This window comes from Streptopelia decaocto (assembly GCF_964273445.1).
Source record: "Streptopelia decaocto genome assembly, chromosome: 4".
Taxonomy (NCBI): Eukaryota; Metazoa; Chordata; class Aves; order Columbiformes; family Columbidae; genus Streptopelia; species Streptopelia decaocto.
This window is the reverse complement of record NC_138658.1, coordinates 54724348-54737109: the sequence shown is the minus strand read 5'-3', so window position 1 is coordinate 54737109 and position 12762 is coordinate 54724348. Positions and strand designations below refer to the sequence as shown.

The 12762-nt window shown below is 42.6% G+C and overlaps 1 protein-coding gene across 1 annotated transcript in view; it reads left to right on the top strand.

The window, feature by feature from the left end:
* Window positions 1-6328: 6328 nt before the first annotated feature.
* Window positions 6329-12762, top strand: part of NWD2 (NACHT and WD repeat domain containing 2) — a gene marked incomplete at its 5' end in the record, with an annotated part of 56667 nt that continues 50233 nt past the window's right edge. Inside the window, one exon of the mRNA XM_082050286.1 lies at window positions 6329-6479. Within this exon, the coding sequence (XP_081906412.1) occupies window positions 6329-6479 (151 nt within the window). The remainder of the gene's footprint in view (window positions 6480-12762) is intronic.

The window sequence follows — 12762 nt, the reverse complement described above, 5'->3', positions numbered from 1 at the left end:
TGCTAACACTCACAAAATTCAAATTTATTCACCAGAAAATAGGCCTAGAAGAAACAACCCTGGAGCTACATCACTTGTAAAATCCATATTCTTTTGAGCAGAAATTCTTTTATAACACATATTCCACACTGTATATTCAATAGCAAAATATAAAAGGGGAAAAAGAAAACTTTTTTTTTGTCATGAATTGTACAGACAACATGGAAAAGTTCCCAGGATTTCATTATGGGCTCACCCACAGGAAAAACGTATTCCTGGACTTAAAAAAAACCCAATCAAGCTTGTCCCTGTTTTATGAGATCAAAACCTATCTAGTTTAGCATCTCCTTTAGGATGTAGCAAATTGGGTGTTTCAGAGAAAGTGCAAGTACATTTCAATGGGTCAATGTGCACCCTACACATCTTCTCTTGATGTGACACAGTGATCAAATAGAGTTGCAAAGTCTAATGAAATTTAACATGCTTTACAAATTCTAATTACTTATGATGATTCTAGATTGTCTTTTTTGTAATCCATATACATTTCCTATCTTGCTATTAAGGATCTGGATCTCTGGTGAAGGCGGACCTAGCAGTGCTTTCAGTGTGCACCTTCAGATAATACAATAAACCTAACCGTGAACCTAATGTGAACCAACACGGTGTCATCTCTCGGACCTTGCAGACAGCTCACAAAACTCTGCTGTTCCAGCCAGTCCCTCTGAAGAGCCGTGTGGCAACTCGTAACCATGTTGTTGGTGAGACTGAAGGCTGGCATCAAGTCTATCTATTGGCAAACCCTGAAACAGCAACATATTCACAGCATGGAAGAAATTCATCCCAACAGCCTAGTGCAAAATCAGAAAGAGAAAGAGAGAAGAAAAAAAAAAAAAAAAAAAAAAAAAAAGGAAAGAAATAAACATTTTTAGCACTCAAAACTGGGCGGAAAATGGAAATCTACATCAAGTAGAGTTAACTGAGCCCTGAAATGGCTATTAAAAGTGCTTATAGGAACCCAGTACTCATATAAGATTTGCTAAGACGTCTTATTTCTTGCAATCAGTTTCTTGACATAAATATAAACTTGGTAAATCTGGGCAGGCTGTCATTCCTAATTTGCAAGGATAATAATAACAGGGTTTTTTTTTAGTGAAGCATGAATTCTGCGAGCTCTCTAGTCTCAGCACATCTGCCCCTTCTCTTCTGCCAATCCAACCACCTCGGCAGAAGTAATGCAGCACTGTCAAGGAAAAGGAGCAGAGAAAGGGCACAGAAGGTTTCTCCCCTCAGTGTCAGCTGCAGCAAGCTGAAGCAGAGAGAAGAAGAAATAGATGGCATGTTCAAACAACAGGACCGTGGCCACGGTTCCTGTGATAAGGAGCTTGCTCAGTCTCAGCACCTCAACAGTTTGGGGAGAATGGCTCCTGGGGGACGTCACCAAGTCCTCATTAAACAGGCAGAAATGAGTACAGAGTCACAGGGCCTCTTCCTTGCTTAAAATGTGATTTTATTGCCTCCTTTCGTCTGTTGCTCTAGGCAACTGCCTGCTTCACCTGCTCCTAAAACTGGGACAGCTTGCTAGGGAGCTGCAAGAAAACACCCAGCTTTATGTTAGTATTGAAGTTACAGAAGATGTAACTCCACTAGGAGTCTTAGCTTCTACATGAAAGGGGAGATGCTGGTCAATTTGCTGACCCTTAAACTTTGATTTTTGACCTGATGTTAAACTTTGCCTTCCCAACTCCTGCAAATAGCTACCATTCTGGAAAGAAGACAATAGGAAGGCCGAATGTGAAGCCCATGCCAGAAACAGGCTCTAAACAGCTGAGAACTGATGGGTATTTTAAGTACCTAGGTCATACTTCAGCGGCTGTATTTTAGTGCAGGGCAAAACACTTTACCTGAAAGATATATAAAAAAAAAAACAACCCTCAGCTATTATGATCCTGTTACATACTTGGTGTAGGAAAGTACTAACTACAGGTCTGCCTTTACTTCAACAAAATTACTGAGCATGTCTCCACTGGTTGCAATGAAACTGAAATTAGACCACTGTCAAGCACTTCTGCACGCTCCACACTATATATTAAAGTATTAGAGTGTGTCTGAATAAGAACAGAAATTTAGCTTGCAGACAAAATAAATTTGTTTTTCCTAGTTAAGTTTGTATCACAACACTGCCTAGAGCATATCACTCAGGTCCCTTCACCTTCAAAGGTCCCTTCCAACTCAAACTATTATAGGATTCTGTGATTCTATTCTAGCTGACCTATAATGACCTATAATGCTCAAAACTGAACTCCAAAGGACATGTCTCAGAAAGTCTTGTGTAAACTGCAAACTCTTGTTCATGCTGGGTTTAAGCCAAACAATGTGGTACATTTTCTACTGATCTCCATGGGTTTGGATCAGGACTACTGAGCTAGACTTCATACCTCCAGTGTCTTACCATTCCCTGTGGGACTGCTCAAGAAGGAAAACAGTACTTACTCTGTCTGAATTTCAGCACAATCAGGCCATCAAGAATAACTTGGGCTTACTCATATATTTTACCAAGGGACATATTCTGTAGCTTCGTTTAAATATATCTGAACTTGGAGCAAACGAGGTCAGAATAACAACCAAAAAACCCACCATCCAGATAAAAGGGAAAAAATGTATACTGAGTATACATCTGAGTAAAGATATGAGTAGGAGTAAAGATTCCCTGCCACTTTACTGATTTGTGGTTTTACAGTACCAAGCTACTAGCCATGTTTATATGAGGTCACTTACAGGATTACAGTTCTGGTTTTATTCCTGTTCAGCTCGATACTTCTTGCATTAACTTTAACGATAGAAACTAAAGATGTTCTCCAAGTGCAGTGAAGTCTGTGTGAAAGTTTGGGGATCAAGTTTTCAGGCAATGCTCTGCAATCCTTTCTACAGCATGAGAATCTCTGCTCAGGTGACTTCCACATAACTAGTGTGGGACTCAGGTACAGACCGCTGATTCTAAAATATCACTTCTAAAGTAGTACATTTTGCTAAATGAAAAATTTACTAAATCTGTTATTCAGCAGGATAATTTTTATGTGTGTTTTGCAATGAAAACAGCAGTATCTTCTTTATTATTTGTATTTGCATTTACATAACGTTCTTTCATATTCTTTTTGTTGAATTAACAAAATAATTACTTTTAATTTAAGGAAATCTAATAACTACTCTCCAAACTGAGTTAACCCAGAGTGCTTCCATACTGATAAAGTCTCAGGTAAAGCAATAAATTAGTTTATCTGTAATCATGTCTCCATCCTCTCCATTTCAGCTTCATGGTACTTCATTCTCAGTATTTTTATATTAACAGGTGCTGAATCTGAGGATGTTGAGACCCAAATGCAGGCAGCTTGAAGCTGGACAGCTGAAGAAATTACCATTCTGAAGCATCTGTCCACTTCAGCTTTTGCAGAGGTGGCAGCTACCGTGACAGGAAGCTGAGTCATGCATAAAGGCAATCCAGTTTTGAGATCAAAATAGTAATATAGATCAGCACAGGGTCTGAACTGCCTAGTGGCAGCCTGCAAGCTGCACAGACTGCCTGCTTCAGATGCAAAGCAACTATCCCTGCCGCCAGAGCAGTAACACCCAGGCAACAGACAGGGTGAGCAGTTGGAAATGATAGGCCTGGTCCCATTTCATTCAGCCTAGGTTCATGAGACAATATATTCAGGTAAAAGCTGAAGCTGTTGTCAACGCTGTCAAAGACAAAATTCCAAAAGAATTAAAATGACGCAAACTCAAGTTTTTGACTTATTAAAGATGACTGCCAAAAAGAGTCTTGAAAAACCACTGCATTATGGCTGGCATGGTAAAGGGGTAGATCAATGAGCCTCATCTTCAAAAGAAGCTGTCTGAGAAATTTGTTAATGATAATACTAAGGCAGCAAAAATATGAAGTTAGAGTCTCTGTGTCCTTATTAGGAGCTGCTTCCACAAGCAAATTCATATTTAAGAACAGCCTAATACTTCACGATAGAGAAACAAAGGAGATAGCCCAGCTGAGAGTTAGTCTCAGCAAAGTACATAAGACATAATTCAGCCTACACTATAAATCATTTCCTTTGTGCATTCATTAACTGTCTGAAGCCTCAAGGAGCTGCTTTTCAGCTCTGTATTAGAGAAATTACCTGTTCATCACATAAGCCAGAAAAAGGCACATCTAAGCACACTGGCCATACAAAGAGTAAGAGAAGTGCAGATAAGACCAACAGTTTCTAAGCGGTGACATACATGAAGCCTCATTTCCTAGAGAATTGCATTTTAGATTTTTTAACCAAATTACATTATACCAAAGCTTCAGGCTTGTCTTAAGTAGAGCATCAGAGAATCCCCAGAGAAGAGAAGTATTCATGTCTATCATGAAAGGCTTCAAGTGAGATTTGCTCCTTACTGGACACTACAGAATCCTGAAGGAATATATATTTTGATTGAAAGGGGGATTTTCCCATGACAGTGGCCTGACCTCTCTGTCCAGTGTTGACATTTCAATATTAATAGTTGAAATGTACATTGCATATATTGCATCTTTGCAGATAGGTACACTGTCCCCTCCCATGCCCTGCTATCTTCACAGCACTTACAGGAGAATTAATATATTAAAATTCGCCCCCGTTTCATTTGGTTGAAATCAGTCCAAAAATTTATGGGGTGCAGAACTAATAATGCAACTAATAAAGCAACAGTAAGCAAATGGCAACAAAATTACTCACATGCAAACGCACATGAGATGCAAATTTGCATATTTCTTTAAGAAATCAGTTTTTTTAAAAAATTCTGCTCAGCAACACTTAAGGAACCCATCTGGCTGTCACCTTCGTTGCAGAAACAGAGCTGAAGAGTTCGCTTTTGCCTACTTTAGCAGCGTTACCTCCCTGAAAGCCAGCTCAGCCTTCCCTGTTGCTGACACTGCCTGCCACAGCAGGCAACTTGTCTGGCAAGGACCGCAGCAGGGCAGGGGGGAAAGTGAGTACCCAAAGGATGAGGGCAGGATGACCTCAGCTCTTAAATACTGTGTATAAATACACAATAAGGTTGCTTTATATACATTATACATAGTGTAGTATATATTTAATGTGTGAATACACAAACCAGTTTTGTGCCAGATATAGGGCATTAAACAGCCTATATAGATACTACCCACATTAAAGACTTACATCTCCAGCCTTTCAAGCACGCAGAAACACCTGCAAACCCCTCTGTCCAAGCCTGCATCTTCCTCCCACGAAGGCACACCCACGGCCGCCAGGCCCATCAGGCTAATTGAGGCCCCGCGCCCACCCCTTCCTTGTCCCCCCAGCCCCTCCCCTCCGCCTTGCTGCCAGGTCCCTGCCCGCCCGCCCCTCCCTCGGAGGTTTCTAAACTCTGCGGCTCGCCGAGGCCCCGCCGCCCGCTGGGGCTGGGGCCGCCGCACCGCACCGCGTCTCGCCGCCACTCTCCAGCGGGGCCCGGCCCGCCGCCCCCGCCCGCCGCGGAGCCGCGACCCGACCCCGCCGCCCTCCTGAATATTTCATCGGCGCTGCCCGACGGGATGCCCCGCCACTGACTGCTGCAAAGGGACCGCATCCCGCCGGCTGCTCGTCTCGCTGCTTCCTTTCTCTTTCATTCTTCAAACCGGGGCTTTTCATTTATTCCGATAAATAAATAACTGATTACAAAAAAAAAAAAAAAAAAAAAAAAGGCAGCAAGAACATCCCTCTTTTGTATCGGAGCAAGTGGGACTCCTGTGCAGGCGATTAAAGAACAAAACACAAGAAGGGCTCTGAACTCTTCAGCATCCAAAGGATGAGCCGGCAGCAGTTTTCCTATAAAAATCCGATCCTGGGGCTGTGACACACTCGGAGGAGGGAAGGTGCCGTCAGCCTTGCCGGAGACGTCCCTGCTTTGGACATCGCAAACCCTCGTGGGCAGAGAGGGAACCCGAGAGACTCTCCGGCCCGACTGCACAGCAGCTCTCCGCGGGGCCGGGCGGCGCTGGGGCTCAGGCTGCCGCCGTGGGGCCGCCGTCCCGCCTGCGCCGCGCCCGGCACCGCTCCACCGCAAACTTTCTTCCTGCGCCCTCCCCGCCGCTGGGGAGCGGCGCGGGGGGCGGCCGACGTCTCGCCTTCTCGCTGCCCCCGCGCTCCGGTGCCGGGCGGCGGCCCCAGCCGCGCGGACGCCGAGGAGGCAGGCGGCGGCCCCGGGCAGCCGGAGGGTCCGTATGGCCGCTGCCGCCGAGCCGGTGGCGAGCGCCGCTGCCGCCGCAGTGCTCCAGCGGCTGCCCTGAGCGGGGGCCCAGCGGCCGCCTGCGAGGATCGCCCTGCAGCGCGGCGGGATGTGGCCGGCCGGGGCGGGCGGCAGGCTGCCCTGCCCGCGGGACGCGGCGCTGCGGCGGGCGGCTTTCTCCGGCAACCTTGCGGCGCTGCCGTCCCACCTGGTGCCGAGCGGCAGGAGCGTCCGCGTCTTCATCAGCGCCAACCCCGAAGGTAACCCGCGCTTCGCCGGGCCCCGCCGCTCCCCGCCGCCCGCCCGCAGCTCCCCCTGCCGCCCGCAGCGCCCGCGCCGCTCCCCGGCCCTTCCCGCTGCTCCCGGGCGGCGCCGGTCGCTCTTGCTCAGGGAGTCCACGGTGTGGCCGAGACCGGCTCCTCGTCCCTACCCCGCATCCGGCCCCGAGGGCCGCCAGGGCGGCGCGCTCCGGGAGCGGGGCCGCTCCGCCCCTCCGGGCACCGTGTGGGGCGGCGGGGCGCGGGACGGGGCGGCCGTGAGTGCGGTGGGGCGAGATGGCGGGGGGAGGCGTGTGGCAGCGCATTGGGCGGCTCGACCTGCCGGCTGTCGGTGTGGGAGATCGGAGGGGGGTTTGAAGTCGCCGCTATACCCCTCTTCCGAAGTTTTATGCCTATAAACGACAGATCTGGAAGGTACCGGGGGGCGAGGGTGTCTCTTCTTTGCGGCGTCGGAGCAACGGGGCACGGCGGTTCGGACGTGGAAATGGGCTGCCTTCTACCTAAAGGGAAGCTTTTCTGGGGGGACGTCTTGTGTAGCTCCCCTGGGGCGGCTGGTTAATAGAGTTTCCGACTGATGTCATAGGACACAGAAAGCAGGTCTCCACCGGCTGAGGCTACAGCAAATGGGATCCTTTGATCCCGGTCACACTCCGCTTCGAAGGAAGCATGGAGTGAAACCTGCAGTTTTAGCTCAATGAAGTCGGGATCGCATACTCGGTATCTGAACTAATTAGGCATCCTGCTACTTACATCCTATTTTTAAAATTACCCTTTGATACGAGGAATTTGCATACATTCACAAGGTGTCATTCTGACTTGTAAGATTTAAGCTGCTGAAGCATATTCCTGCTTGAAGTACAGAAATAATAAACTAAGCGTTCACACCCATGACATTTCTTCTCTGTAAAAATGAGCTCACTGTATTCACAATTCTCTTTCACACCACCACCCACCACCTTCCCCCCCAACATTTCTAATTCAACAATACTGCCACCTTTTATGCAAACATCAGAGGTCTGAAAATCATGCCTGAAATGACAAAACAGTTGGAATTTTGAAGTGAAAATTGTCTTGGCACCAATACTTATGTGAGTATGACAAATAGCACTCACAAGCAAAAAAAGTGGGCATAACGCTGCCTTGAAGAATTTCCACATCTCCAGGTCTTCCCAGTTGCTCTTGACACAAGGAAACTCCCAGCTCTCACATCCATGTCCCTGTTTGTTTGAAAATATGCCATTCTTTAAGGAGGGCATGAAAATGCTTGCAGTTTATTGTTGCAATCTAAGCAAAGACATATAAATATCGACAATCGGGAAAAAATGTTTATTTGGCTCTGAAAGAAAATTGGTGTGGATTTTTAGAAGATATGTTATTCATTCAAAATGGGTTTCTGCCAGCATCGCCTTAACTGTGGAGCTACTGATGCCTCCGTATTTGATGTGAATGGCATTTATCATCAGGATAGCTTGGCATTTTAGCTAGATGTTTGCTAAAAACCCCAACAACAATAACCAAAAGTTCATACCAAAAGTTGGGGTTTGAAGCCATGTGTATCAGTTTGGAGGATTTTACCTTTGCATTGTTATCTCAGAATTTCACCTTTCAAAAAACACTAGGAGGAAGAAAATAATTCAGTTAATTTATCGTTATTTATATTAGCTTCTTTGTAGGATCATATAATCACAGTGATTAATTCTTCTCATGTACCAAATTTTATCTGCAACATCAGTCCTGCCTTCAAATATGATGGTATGGGGCAGAAATTTTGGAGTGGTTACAGATTTTTATTACCAACGTAAGCCACTTATATGAACATTTAGGGACCCTAGATGATAAGAAACAACCATGACTATTTATCAATTGTATCACTGACACAGAAGTATTACTAGCTGCATATGACCTTAACTAATATATAGATAAATAAGAAAAAGGAGCCTCCAATGGGATTTAGATGTATAGTAAAGTACTTGGAAATAAAAATGCTGTTTGCAAAGACCTAGAAGAGTTCACAATGCAAGAGTTCTGGAAAAACAAAGGTTGAAATTTTCCAACTTGGTAAACTATTTAGCATATTTAAGCCCTAAACCACAATGTATATTTTCATGTCTAAGGCCTTTCTTGTTAATTTTCAGCATAGCAATATACTTTATACCCCTTCTTCTTGGTGCTGGGCATTCCTGAAAGAGGCTCAGAGCCTCCAGATTCCCAGTGGCAGAAGCGAACACCCTCTGGCTGGGCTGTGTGCATATCAGAGCTGTGATGCCAGAGGCACTTAGGGATTAATCCTGCTAGAAGTCACAAGAGAACTTTATCTGCAACTTAAAGTGTGCAACCTTAAAAGTAATTTTCTTAAATTATATCAAGTTAGCAAGTGTATACTGGAGCACTCTGGTGAATCAGTGTTTGGCCTGTTCTTTAGGAACATACTTTAGTATAGCTGAAACATATTATGGTTTTATTATGCCACTAGGAAAATGATTATTTGTAAAATTTCTTAAACAGAAATCCCTAAAAACTACAGTAAGTGGCGACAGTGAGCATGGGCAAACGGAACAAAAGTGCTTTGTTTTACAGTCTCTTGTTTTCTATGAATTTTGGTTAAAAGATTTTGCTTTAAATAATTTAGTGGTTTTCTTCAGATATTTTATTGCTTCAAAGTGATAAGGAAAGTAAGTTATAATCGCCTGATTGTAATAAGTGCTTTTACTGTTACATGTAGTAACCTGTGGACTGTAACAGCGATAAGTTAATGACAGTTTCTCTGCTACTCAGTAATGCCTGTATAGATGCTTTCCATTAACACACAGTTTGTATTAAATACAACAGGTATAAACTTCCATATGCTCCTGTTACATGCGGCTGTGACATCAGCCCTAGATAGGCTCAGAACATTCCAATTATTTGTATCACTACTTCAAGCAGAAAATTATTTGAGTTGCAAAGTTCACCATTTCAAGAAATTAGGTGGTGATACAAGGCAGTATTACAAGCCCTGGTTGAAACTGATGCCTTAACCTGAGTTAGGAATTTGTCTTGAAAATGAAATCCTGCTAAGTGGAATATACAGTCAAAACTCAGATAATTTTAAATTCTCTTGGCTTTTCTGAAAGTTGGGAAGATAGCCCTTTGCTAGTTTGACTTAAGGTCTTGTTATTGCTTCAATTAGTTAAGACATCAATAAGTTTTTACTCTGAGGTTGTGAAGGTGCCTTTCGTGTCTGTCATTTAGCAGAGACAAATGCATTCAAGAGAGATATGTGTAAAGCCAAGTCCTGCACACAGGTGGTTCCATTGAAGACACAATGCTGATACCTTTATATAGCATCTGAGTGTGTCCTGACATAGGTGGTGATAGCCAGTCTTATCTCAAGGTGTAAAGAGGTTTGCATTTAACACTTTATGTGGCAAGGATGCTCCCTTTTGCAGACATTGTATCAGCTGCGTACAGCTCGCCCTCCTCTGTGCAGCAGCTCTGCAAACCTGCTGAGTTCCAACACAGGGTTGCTTTTTACTGAATCTTGACAGTTAATACTTTTTAGCCATTTTTAACCATTCAAAACACTTTTGTTGTGCAAACAAAAATAATGGTGATGAGATCATGAACAAGCTTTGTTTTAACAGCTGTTTTTAATACAGAAATGCTATGTTACTCATGGTTTCTGTGCCTCAAGTAAAAAGAAAAAAGCATATAAAAACCTAATTAATACTAATTTTGGCATGATTAAAAATCTTAAGTATGGAATCCTGTGTATACATGTAGGAATGTAAAATGAAGATCTTATAGAAGATGCTACTGATACTGCCACCACGTTAATGCCTCCATTGTACAAGCACAGTATAAAATTAATATGTACAGTTAGTGGATTCACAGTGGATCCACCAGCTTCCCCACAGATGCCCAAGTGAGATTTCCTTGCCTTACTCTAGTGAACGAGTTTGAGTTTGCTTGGGTTACTGTACAATTGTTCAGCTTAGTTTAGTTTCCACTGACATGCTTCATCCAGAACATTGCATTAATTTGAAAAATATTCTAATAAAGTACAAATGTTTGGTGCCCAATTTACATGTTTTCTCATGATACCTAAAGCAAAATTCTCACCTACAGTTAGCTTTGTTGACCAGATAAGGATTATTCCTATCAATAATGACTGCAGAAATTGATCTTACTAATGTTTTTGTTTGGACCTATTGTTGTAGGCTGCTTTGCAGGAATTACATGTCTTTTTATGCATGTTGATGTACTTCTGAAAGAGAAAAAAATGTTATATGCATCTGTAGTTTAGTGCTACTGAACGTGAGGGTGAATAACTCATAACAGATGAAGAATTCTGATTGCTTTGATTTCCAAGTTATTGCCATATGTGATAAGAGAAAGGTATAACTTTTCATTCTTAGCATGTTCCAGGTGTATTATATTATTTTTACCTGAAATGTTGTTTCTCTTAGAAAAAATACAATTGAAGAAATTTTTGTGTGGAAAAATACTCAAAAGCCAGAATAATGCTTAGTTAATGATGGTCCGTTTTGGCCAGCCCCAAAATGCCATATGGTGTCCCTACTTGGATACATTGCATGAAGATCTTTTTTATAAAGGCAATTTTATATAATCTGTGTGGAATTTATTCCTTAGCTACAGGAAAACACAGATGTTCAAGTGCATGAAATTGCAAGGGAGGTGTTGCGGAGATGTGGAGACAAATAACTCCAGGACTTTTTTTATGCTAAGTGTTAGTTCTGGTTACCTAACTTTGTACCTATTTATGGTTTTATGTGACGCACATCACTGTACTGTGTAAGAGCTACAAACTAAGCTACAACTGGAGAAAAAAAAAAAATAAGAAGTTGAATATGTCTGAGTTTGGGAGAGCAACATGGTTCAAGTACCTGGGTCTGGTATGGGCCTTGGTTTGAAATAAATATTTCTTATTTCAGGAGACCCAGAGGTGAGAGATACATAGAGTTCATTACATTGAAGAGAAACCTGCATTTTTAGTAGTTCTGCCTCTATGTGAAGTTTCTTCTCTTTCCTCTTGTGCCACAGAACAGCTCTGTTGTTGGTGTGGTTGAGCAGAAAGCAGGATCTGACTGTTCTTGAGACTGTATGATGAAATCTCCTGTAGGCTTTAACTTACTTTGCAAGGCAGGGCCAGTAGGTCTCAAGCAGAACCACTATGAGGTAATTTTTACTGAGCAGATCCTCAAGCCTTTGTTCCCGTTAAAGGAAATGCTAGTCCAGGGCTAAGGTGGACACTGAATTGGATCAAAGTTCATTCTGCTGCACAGATAAACTTAAGAAACTGTTGATAAACTGCATGAAAATAACTGCTCTTCATGTTGCCTTTTATTTTTGTGGGGTCTTTACTTACACAGTTTGGGGACTGGGCTAAGGATTTGCTCCATATGTACCAAATATGCAAGTGGAAATATTGAGAACTTTTGTTTACTTTTGAACAAATTTTTTAATTCACATATTCAAAAGGTAGGATGTGCATTTAGGGAGCAAGACTAAGATCAAGATGTGTGGGTTGGTTGGTTTGTTTGTTTTTTAGTAAAACAGCAAGCTATTTGGTTTGTTGGCTTTTTTCTTTCTTGATATTTAGAAATAAGCAAAATTACCTGAAACCCAGTTACTTTCCTGCTAATCTGCTCCCAAAGTTTGGATCCATTATTTACTCTATCTACTTAAAAAACAGCACTTAAAATTTTTAACCACATTACTACTGTTGTTCTTTAATTAGAAAAATATGTATTTTTCTATAATTTTTGTATGTGTATCTATAGCGTTTATACACACACATGCACACAAATCATATAAAACAGTACAAACTGTATAAACAGAGGTATAAAATGGTATAAATGGATGTATAAAACTCAAGCCCCACTATCACAGACAATTTTTGAGCTTGCTGTTAGGACCCCTTGTGAGAACTGGGTATTTATGTTCAAAGGGCATCACTCAAGGTTGTAATTCTAGCATTACTGAAGAACAGCATAGGTTCTGTTAAAGACTATTGTAAAAGTAGCAGCTTTACAGAGGAGTTTAAATTTTATCCACAAGTAAACTTGTAAATATTTAGGGTTGTATGCACCTGCATCTTAGTTTTTACGACCGTTTTTCTTAGCATAGAAGAAATAAAGGAGAGCAGATCCTACAATTTCTTTTCTTCTTTAACTTTGCAAATATAGTGTTATTTCTTCAGACGTATTTGCATGCTAGACTGGTTCCATATATTGTAGTTTATGTCTATATACATACATATGTA